Raw genomic sequence first — 19,731 nt, 5'->3', positions numbered from 1 at the left:
CTGAAATTGAAAATCATTCGATATGTCAATATTCCGATGCGAGCTGAGGTTTTCAGATTGCTTTAGAAGAGAAGTAGTGACGACCGGTGCTTTTTTATCGGAAAACGAGTATAAAGTATCCCTAGTGCTAAATCCCGCTTAGCAATTAAAGTTGTAAAGTTAAGGATATGCAGAGTAAAACAGGGTCGGAAAAAGGACAGCCCATGCGTCTAAACATACTCCGTCAATGACGACCGATTAATGACATTAGTCAAAATAACTATGTATGTCTCTATTTTCTGCATGATATTTTAATTGCATTAAGACATGCTAAACTAAGAAAATGGTATGCTATGCTATAAAAATCCTGTTTTACTTTGTATTATAACAAAATACAGGACAGACAAATAAAAGAAAAACTAAATAAGATTCTGAAATTATGTATCTAGCCTCGTGATGCATAGCTCATGTCACGTGATCAGTGACTTATGTCTGTTTGACATTTTTATTTCGTGAGTAAATAGCGAATTTTTCTCACTCGTCGTAACGCTCGACGGAAAATCCATATTCCTCAGCAATGTCGAGAATTTCCAATGGCATTGCCACCCGACATTGGAGTTGAAATTCACGTATATTAAACATGTAGTTGGGTGTGATTTTTATTTTATATCGTTATCACCTTTGTACAGTTAATACATGTATTGTCAAATAAATACATAATATAAATTATAGATCATATCAATACTGATATAATCCATTAATTACTTTGAATCGTGAAAGTATTAAGAAAAAATGAGAAATTTTCATACATATGAAAAATCGAAAGAAAATCATATTTAATTAATATTTGCTTAAGTATAGTAAAAATATAATAGGTCGATTTTGAACTCCGCTTAGAATAGTTGTTAATAACGACACATATTTTAGTAACCAAATATAAAGTCCCATAAGTGGCAGCGGTTCAACACAATACACATAAAAATTAAAAAAGAAATAATTTTTGCAATGTCGTCATCCCTTACTTATATTAAGATATATTCGATTGTTCAATAACCGTGGCTATACAAAACACAGTCTGTTCGGATCGGTCGTACAATAATGTACAAAATAGTGACTTTACTTGTTTTGTTTTGTGTTTGTGATGGTTTCAAAATATTGTTATTTTTTCCAGTTCCTGGAAAGAGTCATTCGATATTAGGTGAAGGCTATGTTCGTTATTTAAGCAATGCTGGACACGAGGTTTGTTTTTTAAGAATAGAACTGTAAAATATTTGTATGCTGAATTAATCATACTTTAGGGCTGGGCCAATTCTTTAGCTTTAACGTTAGGTTAAAATATTTTTTTCTTATCTACTATAAAAAAGCAAAAAAATAAATATGTTTAAATATAAAAAAATATAAAAAGTAATTTCATATTTTTAAGGTTTTATTGTTACTTGTTTGTTTACTGTTATAAAGTACGTGATAAGATTCTTATCGATTAAGATCAACAAGTTGGTACGCAAATAAACTTTATTCTACGCGAGCAAATTCTGAGGGAAACTATTCTTAAACAAAAAATAAATATATCACATATGTTAGGACATATGCATTGACAGAGGTCAAAGTTCTAATAATGATTACATATTATTTATTACTAGCGGACCCGACAGACGTTGTCCTGTCTTAACTATAAATATCTCTTTGTTTGTTTTTTTGGTGTATATAAATAGTTTTGTTGGTATTCCGACATGGGAACAGGCGTCATAAAATGGCGGCGGCCATGTGTAAAACGTGGATTTTCAACATGCCACAAACAAATAGATACTGTAATTATTTTATATGTATTTTATCAATATAATAACTCCGATCAAAGCATTTATTCTAAACGATATTCGTTTTTCTTACATCCCCTTTGACGATATTTGCAACATGCATTCTGTAAATGATATGTCAAACGCTATCAGGTTACATCAAAAAAGTTTAAATGAAATGATTTTTTTTTTACTATTAACAAAAGTCAGGATTAATTAATATTCTTAAATTTTCTAATTCTCTCCGCAATTCTCTTATTTTTTTTAATTATTAAGAACCTTCTCCTCACAATAAGAAACACAACAAAAATGAATTAGCGAAATCGTTCCAGCCGTTCAAGCGTGATGACCAAAGGAAATAGGGATTCATTTTAATATATATAGACGACGACGCCGACAGTCATTGCTACATCATCTCTGCTCTGTTAGAGATAATATTCTATTTAATTTATTAGCAACTGAAATATTTGGTATTATGCGTCTTATGGATTGGACATCAGTATGTTATAAAGACATTATATTTGTCAAGTACACCGTATCGGTACTTGAAAACTTTCCAAACTGTTCAACAATAACATTGCCATCCGAGAAAATCCGAACTGCCATATTCATTGTACATACACTCGATAAAAATTGCATAAAAATTTGTTAGTAATTTTAACAAAAAATATTTTAAGGAGCTAGGCAGTCAATTTATTCCTTTTGCTGACTATTTACTCATGTTGTAGTATCCTCATTTGTGTTTAGCACACAAAACGAAATTAGAGGTATTATGAAAAATGAAACGTCAGCATATTAGCTTAACTGGTATAATAATAATATCCATTTAAAGCAATTGGCCGTTGGCAAAGTATAATTTGTATCATATCATTTCAATGGGAGAATCGAAATTTGATATTATTCCGCTTTGTCATGTAATTTAATGGACCTGAATTAGGTTTTTAATGTACCGTTGGCTGACTAGAAAAACTCATTTTTTTTCCAAAACGGCCTCCATTGTTAAAAATAATTATAATAATCGTTTATTTGCCAAGATAGAGACTGGTACAGTAGTTAGATCGATCAATTACAAATATCCGCACAATCAGCCATATATAAATAGGCATGCAAATGTCACATACATTGTTACAATGTCTTATTAAGAACATACAATAATGTTAACGTTAAATTATTTACAATCGGTGTCAAATCTATGGTTCAAATATTCGCCTACCCTATAAAGGCACTTTGCCTTTAAAAATTTAAGAAAATTATTTTAGGATTCGCTTACTAATATACGTATATAACGCGTAATATGATACGATCATGCTGAATTCGCTGCTGCAGTAACTCTGACCAACACCAAACTTTTCGACTATGGATCTGGTTTTCTAATAGTGCCTTCTAGAATTACAGACACATATGTGACATTGAGATATTTTAGCATTAATGAATGATTATTAATACCGTTGTCGAAAAGGAAAATACTTTATATTACAGACATAAAACTATTATAAGATCTTCAGAATACATTTTCATTCATATTGGTTCGTAAAGTTGAATATTTATTGGAATGATATTTCGAATGTCAACTGTCAAACTGACAAATGTGAGTTAAGTATCAACGATGTTCGCTTCTACCGACGATATGCTTCCCTTGTAATACTTATTAGCGTTAGTAACACCTGTGTAGATCGGTCTCCACTTCGTACTTACATTGGATTGAGTCTGTCGGAGCATCTTCTGTGATGATATCAGCACATTACGTTAGTAGTTACCTAAATAGTGGATATTATTTTTTCGAATGGTTAAAAATGTTTACAGGTGACGTATGTAACTCCTATTATAATGAAGAATCCACCGCCAAGAGTGCGACAAGTAGATATATCGCAGAACATCGGCTTACTTCCTGGTAAGTAAAAAAAATATCTTGGCCCTAGAATACTACACTGTATTCTTGATATTTTTGACTTAATGACACGTAGTTACCGCCAGACACAGGCCACCGATTTTTGGGTTCACCGTCCAAAGCAAGGCAATCTCACGCAAATGTCACTCACTTTATAGTCTGGCTTTCCCAGTACTTTAATCCTTTGGCGTTGCGTAGAGATGTTAGGACTCTCTGCATCAAGTACCCACTAAAGTATTACCAATAAAAGTGTACAAATTCTTAAAAGTAAGGCACTCGGGAACCATCTGAGATCCTAGGAGAGATAATCCAATTTCCCACTTGCCCCATGTTCTAAAACAATTCGATTTAAAATCCCTTCATTATTATACCGTTTGAGTAATGAAATGCAAAGGTCGACGAGCGTTTTTACCTTCCCAATTTGCTTGTGTTTAATACAGTTTTATCACTAACAAAGCCTGCAGCTGACCCAGACATATTTGTGAGATCCACTTCTACAATAACCTTCAATTTTCGGGTTTTTCTGCAGGTTGAAATTTCTAGAACGAAAACGTTGGAACCAAAAACGCACTGTGTTTTCTTTTGCGACACCGCTACCAAGCACATAATTAATCCTTCGAGCCATTTTTGCTGCACTGGTGGCACAGTGGAACTCGTACTCGTAAATAAAGCGATATTTCATGTTTTCCATTTTATTGTCTGACGCAAAAAAATTAAAACTAGAAAATGAAAATGAATCATGCTTTTCCAAAAAAAATGCGTGAGTAAATAGTTGTAAAAAATAGAATTTGGAATTCCTGATCAAAGAGGATATATTTGAGGTCAAACTCAAATCATCCGTTTGCATAGAAATGAACAATGAGCGTAAACAAGACATTTAGAAAAAATGTTGTAATGATTTTTGAAGTTCGAATAGAAATCATTTAATAGAGATGTAATTTTTAATTTTCCAGGACACATATTCGACATCAAACAGCTTATGTATAAGGAATTAGACCTTCAAGAAATGTATATAATCCGATCAGTGATTCGCAACTTTATAAATGGTACCCTCCAGGGTTCAACAATGCAACACTTCATGCATGACCCTAAAGAACAATACGATGTTGTTGTTGTGGAATGGCTGTACACAGAACTTGGTTCCGGGTAAGTTATATGTTTCTATATAATAAAAATATTTTTGTTTGTCTATACGCTTCTGAGGGTCGTCATAGAGGCCAGAATTTACATTAATTAATTTGTCCTGCATGTACCCGTTTCTCCCGTCTCGTTTGAAATTCATAAATTTTATAAATATTTAAAAAGGCGTTTGAGTAGTCTCAATAATGCGCTGAGAATCCTGCTACCACTAATTATTATTGTTTTGGATAGTGTTGTGTTAATATACATTAAGTTCAATTTACGACTCACATTAATTCGTCAAACAAATATTTCGGTATTGTTAGTTAATATTTGAGATTGTAAGATTCAAAACTGTGACTTAGCGCAAGCTATTACTCCCTTATGATAAATCCTATAACATAAAATAAATAGTCGCACTGACGATTCACTCCATGTACGCCGTTTTAAACAACCTTTTGTTCGATATACAATAATATACGGAAGTCATACTCGATAACATTAAAAACTAGTTCTTAAATTATTTTACATGTAGACATGAAGGTCTTTTGTTTTTTAACAAAAAAGAAGTCATTTGTTTGCGTCCGGAACGTGTTCTTAAACCACACACCACCATTACGATAACAATAATATAAGATTTTAACTTGACTGCAGAGGCCTAAGCAAAAAGTTTAAGAAATTTCCGTTAAGTATTCGTACGTCAATATAATAATATATTTTATGACTCCAAGAAAGTATTTCTTGACTGTTTAAAATATTTGGACGTCTGTTCTCAAACTTAAATGATGAACGTGGAGCACTACTTAAGTTATTTAAACAAAAATGTATCATTGCTTTAACTGTAAGGCGCCTTAAAATTGTATATAAAATGTCGCCTGATATAATATGAAAGTTAAGCTATATAACGTTACAAGTACTTGCATAAAAAATTTCTTAACAAATTTGATAATTTTTGTGACTATGAATATTTCAAATTCTCTTTCATGAGAGACATCATCATACAACTTTAAACACATACATTTCTAAAATAAATAAATATATTGAGTGCAATAAAAACAAATTAAGAATAGATATTTTGATGGCAAATTTCGAAATGTTTTTAACTTTTAGTTGTACTGTTATTCATTACAATTTTTTAAAGTATTTATAGATTTTTCTTGTTTGGACCTATGGCTTTATAACAATGTAAATAAGAAAATATTTTTAACAATTGACTCTTGCCTACACTTGTTACGACTTGATAGTACTTAGTTGCATCAGGATGGTAAACAATTTAAAATTTTCGAGTTTGTAAGTAATTCTATTTTTTCCCTTTCAGACTGTCAGCGGTATTCAACTGCCCTCTCATATGGTCCACATCTACGGAGGTCCACTCCGAAATTCTTTCTCTTATTGGTGATGGACTGAACCCCGCTTACTCAGTATATATTTGGGATAGAGAATTTTCAACAACCTTCTATTATCGCTTAAGACATTTATGGCTTCTGTTTAAAGACATTTATGATAGAGTGTAAGTTGGAAATTTCGTAATTATTATTCATTATTTTTTTCATTTGTACAAAAAACTAACAGATAAATATATGTTGACGAAAGGCAGTGGAAATAAATGGACGAGAACTACGTAGAATATATGTGTAATAGGTTGAAGAATGTTTTTAACCAACTTTCTTCTCTCTATTATAAGTATTTTTTTATTAAACAGGTGGCAAGCGGGCTCTCCTGATGTTAAACCGTCTATATAAAGCCGTCCATGGACACTCTTATGGCAATAAGAAGGCTTGCAAGTACGTTGCCAGCTTTACATCTCGATATATCGGACCTAGCCGTTAATAGTGGTTCCATTATTGTGCTAAACATGGAGGGTAGGGCTGTTAGACGATAAAAAATCCTAAAATCTAAATTGTTACCAAATTTTAATACCACAATTACTCGTTTCCCATTGACTCGCTGGCAATAAAAAAGCTTTATGACCATAGAAATATTTTTTTGTTTAGTTTATACCAACGATTTGTGTTAACAAAATTAAAACTTAAGGTAGATAGGTATTAAGATGTTTTCCACGATTACTTTTTATTTATATTGAATTGTTACTTAAGGACCTATAAAGCGATAGAAAACAAGATGTTTGAACAGTCGTTTCTGTCAGCTGTCGAATCTCGAGGAAGAAGATTACCTACGTTTGACGAAGTGCGATATAATGCTTCACTCATGTTGGGAAACAGTCATATATCCACTGGTGACCCTCACTCATTACCACAAGCCTATAAGAGTATTGGTGGATATCATATAAAAGAGAACGTTGAATCGTTGCCAAAGGTATGTTTTGGATTAATAAATAAAAGACTTCTACACACTTATCATGTGCCGTAGTATGATTGTAGTTAGTAATTAAAACTACAAAAATATTTTGGCAACAGATATTGTTTAATAATTCCCGAACGATTGATATTAACTATAATTGATAGTCAAATAATAGAAATTATTACACAAACGTTTAAATTAATTAACATTACTGATGTTGTCGTTCGTTCTATCGTTTTTTTAACAATAATTCTCTATCATAAATTTTTTTAAACATCTACTATCCTCGTACAATCGACTCCAAACTGCTAAAGACATATTATATATGTCAACCGTCTGGATATTGTAATGTGTAATGCGTATACACAAATACTAGACAATACTTAGTAGCCCGTAAGTGAAACGTTTAAAGACCTTTATTATCTAAAAAGTCATACAATTGTCGCTTATTGTCTATAATGTCATCTGTTGAATAAACACATGTTTTAGGGCATTCACCTCTTAGGATTGGTATAAAACTTGCAATTTTCATTTCAAGTAATTCAGAAAAACAAATGAGTTTTAAGAATTTATATGGTATGGATTATTTTTTTTCTATTATCCTATTTTTTTTTCTCATATAAATTTGAAAACATCTCAAATGTATGATTAAAATATATGTGTATACATACACACATACGGAAACATTATTACATATTTTTTATTTTATAGGATCTGCAAAAAGTAATGGACTCAGCAAAACACGGAGTTGTTTACTTTAGTTTAGGAACGATGCTACGGAGCAGCGCTCTACCAGAAGGAAAGACGAGAGAATTGTTAGATGCCTTTGGTACATTAAAACAAACTGTTATATGGAAATACGAAGATCCTTTGACAAATGTGCCTAAGAATGTTCACGTCATCCAATGGGCACCACAACCGAGTATACTAGGTGTGAAGTTTTATGTGAAATAGCTAAATTGTGTTACTTATGTTTCATTATGATTCAAAAGTATATATTTATTTTATTGCTCAACAAGAGCAGCATTTCTATTGCCATAGATTATCGAAATACTGTTGTTTTAGTAGTTATTTAGTTGCTATTTTAAAAGCAATATTCTTATGGCCGCCTTCCACTGCGAGCGGAACGGACCCATTAAGGACTCCGCTATACTCGTAACGATGACTTTCATACATGTGCTTCCACCAAAGTGGACACGGCATGTATGAAAATCATCGTTTTCACTTTTTTCAATCATCACGAGTGTAGCGGAGTCCGCGTCCACTATTTGCTTTTGACGCCATTCATACTTTTACCATCCCTTTTTTATAAGGTTCAATCCCAATGTACGATAATATAGTGTATTAATTGTACCTAAATAACTAAGTATTAAAATGTTTTTAGATTACACTATCTTTCACCAAAAGTACACGATAATCTGACACCGTAAAATAAAAGACGTGTAGCCGATAGCAATGGAAATAGTTAGCAAATTTTATTCATATGTAGTCATTTAACTGACGTATAAGGTATTTCATCTAATATTTTACAGCTCATCCAAACACAGTTCTGTTTATAACTCACGGTGGAATATTATCGCTTTATGAAATTCTTAGTATAGGAATACCTCTGATTGGTATTCCAATGTTTGGGGATCAATTCACAAATGTCAATAGAGCGGTTAAAAATGGTTATGCGAAACGATTTGACATAGGAGAACAACCAGTTAAAAAGTTACTTCAAGATATTAAGGAAATAACTGATAATCCTAAGTAAGTCCTCGTTTTATTTATTTAAACTGTACCTAACTGTAACAAAAACATCCAACAGAAACATTTATAACTGAGTGAAATGAGCTTTCCGCTTATAAGCCACTAACCAATTGTGGCAAGATAGCACTTTATAAAGTATCTGTTTCAATTTAAATTGAAACAAAAAAAACAGTAGTACGAAATAATGTGCCTTAGACGAATTCAATATGCCAGGTAAAAATATTATCTAAAACCTTTCAAAACACAATATACTGATTTTATTTATTATGTTTTGGAGCAGTACAATAATTCTAACTAAGCACGCGACTTGAAGCCAACCTTATGATGAAGGAATACGTCGTGAGGAACCCGAAAACTTTTCAATCAGAGATGGATAATCATTATTTTGCTTAGAATGAAAAATTGTTTAGACAACAGATACTGAGTTATGACTAGTGTTCGTTTCTTCTCTACAATTGACATAATAACTATTCTAAGCCTTAACTAATTATTAAGTAATTTTGATTTCTTTGAATTTCAGATATGGTGCGCGTGCTAAAGAAATGTCCCGTATCTACCACTCTCGCACAGCAGCCCCTGGCGTAGAATTGGTTCACTGGATAGAGGAAGTGGTGACGTCACAGGGCGCGCCCTATTTACGCTCACCCGCACTCGGTATTCCTCTATACCAGAAGTACTATCTCGACTTCTTTGCTGCTATTATAGTCGTATTTACTATTATCGGATACCTCATGCGAATATTGCTGAGCAACATATCTAAGAAATCACTTGATATAAAGAAAACCAATTAATTAATGATATTTTACAAATAAAGACGTTTTTTATTATTTTGTAATAATACTTTGTTTCATTGAGGGTAAAACACTGCTAACTTAAAGGATTCCAAATTACTAACAAGAGTTTAGTAATAAAATTTTACATTATAGAACATGCCTATGTGGCATGTTACATAACGATTTTGTTTAGAAATGAGATTTCATTTTTAAAATAAATAGTAAGAATCGGTTTAAAAATATAATTAGGTTCAACACAATAATTTTTAATAAAAAACCAAATCATTGTCTCTTCTTCTTACTGACTTTAGTTTTGTCTTTCAAAAAAAGACCAACAATTTTTTTGCAAATATAATACAACAGCACCTTAAGAATTAGTAAAAGAGCAATGAGGTCTAAATATAATTTTTGATACCAAGGTAGGTCCATTGCTGGTGACCTCAAGTGAGGGGCACCGCGAGTTTTCACAACGTGTTCAACCCAGTGCACCATTTCCTTGTCTGGTGTAACTGGTCTGTCATGATAAATCATTGATAGCTCTTTGGCTTTCGCTGCATATCTACAAAAAATATCATTTATAAACCTCATTATATCTTGCAATATAAGGCTAGTTAAGATTGTCAACTGAAAACTTTGATCCAATGTTGATTTTTGATCACAATATGCCATTTTTAATCAACCTAAAGCAAACCTTCAAATTATCACAACATGCTTATTCAAGACAAGAAGAGAAACAGCGAAAACTTCTACTATTGAAAATTGTCTTAGGTAAAATGAGGTGTAGCTTAAGTTTTGGCTCCATTCAGGATTTATTAATTTATTGAAATTGTATTTATTTATGTTTTCCACATTATACATAATAGCATATGTAACAAATACTTTTATCTAATAGTAGGGGAACCCAAGCGGGGATTTCGGGATGTACTACAGCGTGGCAGATAAATATTAGGTCCTTACATATGAAATTGGCGTTTTGTCGTACTGGCCACTTTGACCTCAAATACTTGGTTAGGAATTTCAAATTCAAATTTGTATTTTTATTTACTCATGTATTTGTGCTTCGATGACCGTCATTCATTTGTTCTTTTCTTCTGTTTTTTACTATTTGCGTCACTCATTTTACAAAATGGAAAACTTAAAGTATTGCATTATTTACGAGTACGAGTTCCGCCGTGGCACTAGTGCTGCGGAAACGACTCGAAGGGTGAATGATGTGTATGGCGGTCATGTTGCAAAAGAAAACACAGTCCGTTTTGGTTCCAACGTTTTCGTTCTGGAAATTTCGACCAGCAGAACAAGCCCCGTGGACGGCCTGAAACCCAAGTTGATAAAGAAGTATTGAAGGCTATTGTGGAAGCGGATCCATAGCAAACCACGTCCGAGATAGCTGCAGGCTGCGGTGTTAGTGATAAAACTATTTTAATTCACTTGAAGCAAATTGGGAAGATTAAAAATCTTGGAAGGTGGCTACCTCACGAATTGACTGAAGCAAACCGGCAAACGCGCGTCGACTCCTGCGTTACATTACTGAACCGGCACAATAATGAAGGTATTTTAAACCGAATCATTACCTGTGATGAAAAATGGATTCTTTACGATAATCGGAAGCGCTCAGCGCAATGGTTGGATCCTGGCCAGCCAGCCAAATCCTGCCCCAAGCGAAAATTAACCCCAAAAAAGTTACTTGTAAGCGTTTGGTGGACTAGTGCCGGTATTGTTCATTGCAGTTTTCTCAAATCTGGCCAGACTATTACGGCAGATGTCTATTGTCAGCAATTGCAAACCATGATGGAAAAGCTAGCTGCTAAACAACCTAGGCTGGTCAATCGCTCCACGCCACTGCTACTTCACGACAACGCTAGACCACACACTACACAACAGACGGCTACCAAATTAGAAGAGCTTCAATTGGAATGTCTAAGACATCCTCCGTACTCCCCGGACCTTGCTCCAACAGATTACCATTTTTTTCGAAATTTGGACAACTTCTTGCAAGGGATAAAATTTAACTCTGATGGGGCAGTCCAAATCGCCTGCAGAGATTTTATTGATTCCCGTCCGACTGGTTTTTTTAGTAAAGGGATCAATGAACTACCTATGAGATGGCAAAAGTGCATAGAAAACAATGGTTCATACTTTGATTAATTAAATATATTATATTTAAAAATATTCGACTTTTTGTTCCTCCCATACAAAACCAATTTCATATGTAAGGACCTAATATACAGGATACCTTGTACCCGGTTAAATACCTCTACTAAATATGAGCCCCATATATGAGGCCGTCAAGGACAAAGGATCAGATTAGTAAAAAAAAGTAATCATCAGAAATTCTCGAGTACGTCAGATTAAGTTAAGTTAAGTGAGGGTGAGTTAAGTTAAAAAGTGTTTACTTCACTAATCTGAAAGTTTTGCATGTGACGTAAAGAGGGCAGGGCTTTCTATAAAATTGATCAGCCTAGTACCCAATATATCCAGCTCCGGATTAGTACTATTCAATCCGTTACAATCCCGAAGAATCAGAAAGAGAGTTGAAAGAGAGGTGGAAGAGAAGATTTAAACCTGATTATGAATCAGTCTCCTCCTAGCTCAAGTCAAAGTTAGTCAGATACTACTATAAAAACTATATCTTCGTCATAGCAAATAGTTATATAGTGATACTTACTTAGGATTCTGAAGAACGTCTTCTATAGCAACTTTTAAATTATCAGCCATAGTGTAAGACAAATCTACTTTTATGCCAAATCCTTTTCTAACTGCAATATTCGCATTGTTAAATTGATCTGCAAAAACTGGAATTGCTACGATAGGTTTTCCAAAGTGAATTGTCTCAGTTGTTGAGAGAAGTCCACCATGAGTTACGAAGAGAATACAGTTTGGATGAGCTGAAAATATAAGCCGAGTAAAATACTCATATTTGGGTAACATAACCGCCTTAGTTGAAGACGATAATTTGATTTTGAGAAACTTTGAATTGTTTCGTGTTGGAAAGTTAATGTAGGCTAATCACTATCGCGATTACAATATAGCTATAAAATATAATAAATATAAAAATTCACCTATCTTATAAATATATACATTCAGTGGCGCAACATGTCTTATGGACCTCAAATTTCTGGATAGTTTTTTCATCGAGCGCTGAATCAGCCTTCTATGCCTGTCTCTCGTTGACATTTACAATATAATACGGGTCAACTATATTGTTAGAAAACTAACATGCGAATTTTTGCGCACATCAAAAAAATCTGAATAGCTGAACAGACGTTGGCCGACCAACAGACAGTCGGAGTTACTATAAAATCCTTAAATTAACGATTAATGGTAAAACGTACTCTGTATAGAAAATATTTTATTCGTCTCACCTAAAATACTCGGTTGTGGAGCCCATTGTACGATGTGCACATTACTTGGAGTTCCAGGAAGGTTTTCCTCAAACTTCCACAACACTGTATACTTTAATGTGCTAAACATCTTAAGTAGGCTTTGCTTCAGCTCCTCTGGCATTAGCCTGCTCTTCAAATTACTTCCCATACTGAAGTAAATTATTCCATTTTTCGCATTATCTAAAAGTTTTTTCAAATTCTGTAAAGATATTATTATACATTTTTTATGCTTATAAATGAAATAGAAATGTCTATAAAAAATACGTCAGTTTATGTGTTTCAGTGGTAGACAAAATTAGGTAATATGAATACTTACATCTGGTAGCGGTTTGACTTCACGACTGATATGATATCCTCCAATTTGAATAACATTTTGAGGCAACCTTACAGATCTCCCGACTGAATAATGAGAGTTACTAAGAATCAGTGATCCATTATACAACACATCTTCAAATAGTGGGACTTTATTGCCGCGTTTTTGTATAATTGGTACTAAAAGTTCTTCATAAGCTTTAAACTGTATTGGATTTAAGGTACTGCAATAACCATTTAATACTGATTATTAAATTAATAAAGTAGTGAAGAAAACAATTTACTTTTAAAACTTATATAGACGGCGATTTTTAAGGTTTTACAATTCCGTGAAATATGGTAAATTTCTCGGTTTCTCATCGAAAAGATGATGAAATATAAATAGAATTTTATGAATCATTTTAGCTTCGACCTAAAACAAAATTGAACTTACAAATGTTCCAGCCCCAATCCGCCAAACATGAAAGCTAACTCCTTTACTCGCTGAGTAAATGTAAATGGAGGGTAGTTGGAAGAAATCACGTCGGGATTGTAGGCCGGGTTAGGGATGTCATCTACCAATTTTAAAATTTTTGAATGGGGATCTGTTGGTGATAACCAGATGAATGGACAGTTAAATACTGCGGAGAGTCTGGAAACAAAATTATAATATTTGACTACTGTTTCATATTCGCATTACATTATTAGATTTTTATTAAAAAGTTGTTTGGGTTTGGTACTTAGTTAATGAATGAGTGAGTGAGTTTCATGATCATTTGTAAATTGAATAGGCAAGTAGGTGATCAGCCTTCTGTGCCTGATGCACGCCCTCGACGTTTTGGGGTAAGTCGGTTTTGTCACGATGTTTTTCTTCACCGCTCGAGCAAATGTTTAATATGCACATAGAAAGGAAATCCATTGGTGCACAACCGGGGTTCGAACATACAACCTCAGGGATGAGCGTCGCACGCTCAAGCCACTAGGCCGACAGTGCTCTTAATGTAATGTAATGTAGTACATACATGCGTATATTTTCAATAAGTAGTTTTTGCAATTAAGACATAAAAACCAATTTAAAATACAATCAAACAAGTGTTTTATATATTATCTTTGTCTAATCTAATAAAATGGAATTAAACCCAATCAAATAGTTCTAATACTTGAATTCAAATATATACAGTGATACCCTGAGTGGAGCTAAAAGATAAGATATATACAATATATACTTGTTTATATGCTCTTAATGAGGTAACTTCATATTTCCTTATATTTTTTAAGCATGTATGTTGTATAGAAGGGTTTAGAACATAATTATGAAACCAGTAACGCTACAACCTTTGTAGGTCTGGGCCTCGGATTTCTGTAGGTCCTCCAGCCTCCTTCGCTTGACACCACCGTTGACTTTTTGGTTTTATTCAAGATAATTTCCTTCACTGTTCGAGTGAATGTTAAGTACGCATATAGACTGGAAGTCCATTGGTACACAGCCGAGGATCGAACCTACGATATCAAGGTTAACAGTCGCACGCTGAAGCTACTAGGCCAAAACTGCACGGGAATTTATAATTAAATATAAATTAGAAGGAAAATTGTACTGACCCAGCAGGTAGTTCATAAAATAACCATTCTACAATAATAACATCGAATTCCTCTTTTGGATCGTTTAATACTTTTTGTACGTTAGGATGTTTAATAGCCTTTGAATTAACTTCCGCCATTGTAGTCACAAAGTCAGTTACATTTTGGACATCCTTTTTTTTATCCATTATTGCTTGTATATTGCTCACGTCATCTGTAATATTGTGTATATTTTTATAATTCATAACTAAAGAAATAACTAGTGGTGCCTCGTTAAATATTTGTCGCAAAATTACATACAACAATTATGGCCAGGTTCAGGTCAACATAACTATGACATAGTTACACTTCGGGTTAAGTCTGGACGGGAAACCAAGGTTGATATGAATCATCGTCAAAAACGTATTTGATGAATATTTAATATCCAGGGACTGGATAATTCGGTAACTGAGCTTTGACACCTTATTAGAATTGTTCCACAGCAGAGGAGTTAAGAACAAGTTAAACATATACAAATCATTATTAATATTAATATCAATTAAAACTGTGCTTACCTGTAAATATGTGAAGATTGTCACTGATATCGATCTCTCTGATATTGGGTGAAGGCTTACTTTTGGGGAATGGTGTTATATAAGTAACCTAAAAGTAGAGTAAAATAATTCATAAAATATATCAGTGGAACAAAAACGATTTTTATTCTTCGCTATATTCTCAAAACGACTCTATAGAAATACGTAATATATCTGTATGTATACAATATCAATAAACAAATTAGTATAAAATTACAGATTAACCTTTCCGATTGAAGGACATATCTAAATAAATTATCAGTGCATGATTTTTAATGCTGGATTCGATTATTAAACAAAACATAGGAGCAATAATATAATTTTGTTAGTTATATGTTATATACAGAATGGTCCAACTAGTGACGTCAATATATTTTTAGTAAAGTCCCGTCTCATGGAATACAGGACAATTATTTTTGCAGATTACCGGCATCTCTAGTCCAGTGACAGACCAATCAACAAACGAAAACGAAACCCATTATTAATTTTTTAATTTTTCTCAATAAACTGTTTTCAACCTGAACCATGTACCACTGACTAATTGTTATCTAGTTACCCACAAAACAGGGACTCCCTAGTATGAGGACTAGCGATATATGAATTTTGTCACAACCTATTTGTCATAAATAAAGTTATTATTATTATTTCTTTTCATATCACTTGTCTTTCATCAAGATGTTGTGGCTCTATCTATAGAGCCTTGAGCATTCAGGCACGGTGCTTAAACATTATATTTAGCCCTGTACACCTCGTAGATTGTTAAGATCTGCAATATAGTCGAGTTTCCTCCTTTAACAACATGCTATACTACAATATTTAACATTTACCTCGTGATTTGCTTTTGCTAATGCATTTACAATACCATCACCGAGTATGGAATGACTTCTTGAGGGCATCGGGAACGAAACAAGGATCCTATAGCCATTGCACGTTACAATTAGTGTAATGAGAAGAAATGTTGGCACCCACATCTGAAATTTGTTTGAACAAATATATAAATTATAACGAGTATATTGTAATACCTTTCGTTGAGTGTATACGATTGTATTGATAGATAACTTATAGATAATGATCACTTATGAACGCGCCACGCTATTGTATGGCTTGTTTACTATTATTTATATAATATGTATATACTTATAATATGAACACTAAAATATACGATAAAAAAAACTTCTAAGTACCCCTTTGTACGTATGATTGTTTGTTATTACCATAAGCCATTGCGAAAAGGTTAACCGAAACAAACGCCATTAAAAACTTACGTTTTCATGTGTGGACAATGTGCAACATAGATAGATCTTATATCAAAACGTTAAATAATGTGTATAGAAGATTATCTAAAATAAAAAATAATGATTGCTGAATTGGAGTTACAAAGTCGTCGTCGTTTATAATTTAACATAATGTTTAAGAAAAGGAGGAAGTCTGGTTAACAAATGTACATATACGATTCAACGGAATAAAGAATATTTTTTTTATGTAATAGGAGGCAAACGGGCAGGAGGCTCACCTGATGTTAAGTGATACCGCCGCCCATGGACACTCACATTTCCAGAAGGTTCGCAAGTGCGTTGCCGGCCTTTCAAGAATTGGTACGCTCTTTTCTTGAAGGACCCTAAGTCGAAAGGGTGGTTCTACATAGTCGTAGTGCGCGGCAAAACCTGCCATAGAAAACGCTCAGTTTTGGAACGACGGTCGAGGTGATAAGGATGGTATTTTGTATTTTGCCTTGACGTCCGATAATGAAACTCAGCTGCAAGTATCAGACCGAACAACTCTTCTAAACACTCCCCATGGTAAATGCGGTAGAAGATGCAGAGAGACCCATCATCTCTACGCAACGCCAAGGGATCAAGCCGCACGGGAAAAGATTGGTTTTCGACGATACGAATCGCTCTTCGTTGAATACGGTCAAGTGGAAGGAGCTGGTACTGAGGAGCTCCGGCCCAGAGGTGAGAACAGTATTCCATGTGGGGATAGATCGCCTTTTTTAGGGATCGGATGTATCGAAGCGATCTTCCAGCACTTCGGAATAATGCTAAGCGAGTACAGATACCGGAAAAAGCGCTAAGGACCGGAGCCCACTCAGGACCACAACAAGTACGCAGCACAATTGGGGAATGCCATCAGGCCCGCTCACTTTATGGATTTACAAGGAAGATAAAGGTTTACAGATGGCACGTTGCCGGAATATAACTTCAGGCGTCATAGTATCACACCGTAATAATGTCGGTGGTTCCTATCCTTGATCATCCAAAGTGGAGTTTGACGCAAAGAGACAGCCTACAGGGATGTTACCGCTTCTGCCAAGGCTTTAAATCAATCACGCTTACGGCGCAAAGCCAGTTTGCAAGAACGCCTATACCAAGGCTGGGAATTGCCACCAACCGGCACTGCAGAGAATGAAATAAAAAGTTCCATGCCCTGCAGGATTTCGGCTACAGAGTCAGCGACGGAATCTGGAGTACTCGATGAAAAGCAAATGGGCCCCCAAGGATTCCCGCGTGATCGGTGGTTTCAGAACCGAGCCAATCGCCAAGTATGACGATTTCAGCAGTACCCTTTCAAGCAGGGAATATGTAGCCATTTGGATGTGCTCAATGAGTCGGTCAGTCTCGGTATTTCCGCTATGGGACCTATATCGTCATCGCAGTCCACGCGCAGCCAGAGGTTAGATAGGTTCCTTCCTTCAAGCATCCCGAGACGACGAGATATCCTCTGTGTACGCGCATGCAAACTCCCACCCGCGGCACAAATGAATGTTTTAATTTGTACCCCGGTTAGGAAGTATAAGCCTGGGTGGAAATCTGAGTCTCGGTAAGAAAGATCAAGGCCGGCTTCACAGTCTCTAAATGATAGTGGACAGCATATTATAATGAACGAATATGTCACTAATATGTTATGTCAGAATATTTTTTTAAAGTTTATTTGAACCAGTCACTAAATCATATTTTTTTGTTTTTCTACTGCGGTCATCTAACTTTTTATGGTTATTACAATATAATTTAAGAGCAGTGAAACATTGTCATAAAAATCTGAAAAATACTTTTTTAAATTTATAAACAACTACCAAAACCATACAACGAGGACTAAGCTTTTCTAAATATGGTTATATAATCTGTGTATAAATAAACCCATCGACTCAGAGATTAAGAGTGAAACCGCTTCTACCATAAAAAGGATACATCCTTTGAAACTTTTTATCAACTATGTCATATTAAACACGTCTACATATTACGTTAGATACCTTATTTTTAACATTTTACCTAGATTAAATATTGTTTGTTATTTTAATATTTAAATTAAAATAACACGTTCAACAAGTAAAATAATACGGTATACAACAACAACATATTTATGTATGTACGCAAAACGATTTAATCTCTCACAAACTGAATCCAGAGTCGCTGACGATTAGATCCAAAACCGGATTATATTAATCATGGACCAAAAATATTTCGTGCGGAATATATATAGGAATTTTTACAAAAAACGGCTAGTCAAATGGATGATAAATTTATCTTCGTATGTTATATGTGAATCGAGTGTTAATTATATGCCCAAATTGTACTTACATTGCGTCTGCACCGGAGAGGTCAATATGAATCACTGAGTCACTGACGAATGACGTTACTCACTTGTTTTTGCCTTATCTACAGGAGCTGTGACTTAATTATATTGATGTCTCGTTCTAACAAGAGAAGACAGTGCGTTTGTGTATACTAATATTGGAGTCGAATATAAATAAGCAGATATCATAAATTAATAATACTGCTTATGCCTGTGCTTATGTTCGCACTTGTATATATTTTTGTTGTCCTATTTTAAGTGTGTTTATTTGATATTTTAAATAATCGCGAAGTGTGAAACTTGACCTTTGACCTATCAAAAAAAAAATTACTACAATCCGGAGCTTAAAAATACACAAAATAAATATACACAGAAACACTTTCAAAAATTCACAACTTTCACAAGGCAGCTGTATAGCCGTTGCTATACACGCTTTGCGAACTCATTTTACTAACGAAAATGTATATATTGTGTTGTTAAAAGTTAACGCCAAAAATGCATTTAATTCATTAAGCAGGGTTGACAGAGGCTTCTGAAAACATTCCAGAAATATACAACTATGTTACTAGTGTTACTCAGAGCCATCAAAATTAACATACAAGTGTTGCGAACTCTGTTCAGAAGTTGGTTGTCAACAACGAGATCCTCTTTGTTCGGTTATTTTTAGTCTTGCTCTAAATTTTTGTATACAATATTTAAAATCAAATTATAACATATATAGGAGGCAAC

General features: G+C 34.0%; 2 protein-coding genes across 3 annotated transcripts; one reads left to right on the top strand and one right to left on the bottom strand.

Annotated features, from left to right (window-relative positions):
* The first annotated feature begins 1,041 nt into the window (after positions 1–1,041).
* LOC123709341 (UDP-glucosyltransferase 2-like) lies at positions 1,042–9,664 on the top strand. The gene is made up of 8 exons (XM_045660591.1): positions 1,042–1,218; positions 3,576–3,663; positions 4,614–4,806; positions 6,098–6,289; positions 6,876–7,095; positions 7,792–8,011; positions 8,613–8,832; positions 9,353–9,664. The coding sequence occupies exons 1-8, from the start codon at positions 1,078–1,080 to the stop codon at positions 9,621–9,623; spliced, it is 1,545 nt and encodes a 514-aa protein (XP_045516547.1). The 5' UTR covers positions 1,042–1,077; the 3' UTR covers positions 9,624–9,664.
* Positions 9,665–9,833: 169 nt separating this feature from the next.
* LOC123709339 (UDP-glucosyltransferase 2-like) lies at positions 9,834–19,097 on the bottom strand. Of its 2 annotated transcripts, none has more exons than XM_045660587.1 (9): positions 19,008–19,097; positions 16,257–16,400; positions 15,412–15,499; positions 14,879–15,071; positions 13,734–13,931; positions 13,305–13,524; positions 12,968–13,187; positions 12,271–12,490; positions 9,834–10,164 (listed from the first exon to the last, which is right to left on the bottom strand). In XM_045660587.1, exons 2-9 carry the CDS (start codon positions 16,398–16,400, stop codon positions 9,888–9,890), a joined length of 1,560 nt encoding a protein of 519 aa, XP_045516543.1. In that variant the 5' UTR covers positions 19,008–19,097; the 3' UTR covers positions 9,834–9,887. The 2 variants fall into 2 exon arrangements, with proteins under 2 accessions (XP_045516543.1, XP_045516544.1); XM_045660588.1 differs by lacking the exon at positions 19,008–19,097 and adding an exon at positions 16,695–16,713.
* Positions 19,098–19,731: the final 634 nt, after the last annotated feature.

This window comes from Pieris brassicae, chromosome 5 (assembly GCF_905147105.1).
Source record: "Pieris brassicae chromosome 5, ilPieBrab1.1, whole genome shotgun sequence".
Classification (NCBI taxonomy): domain Eukaryota; kingdom Metazoa; phylum Arthropoda; class Insecta; order Lepidoptera; family Pieridae; genus Pieris; species Pieris brassicae.
This window is presented reverse-complemented; position numbering and strand designations above follow the sequence as displayed.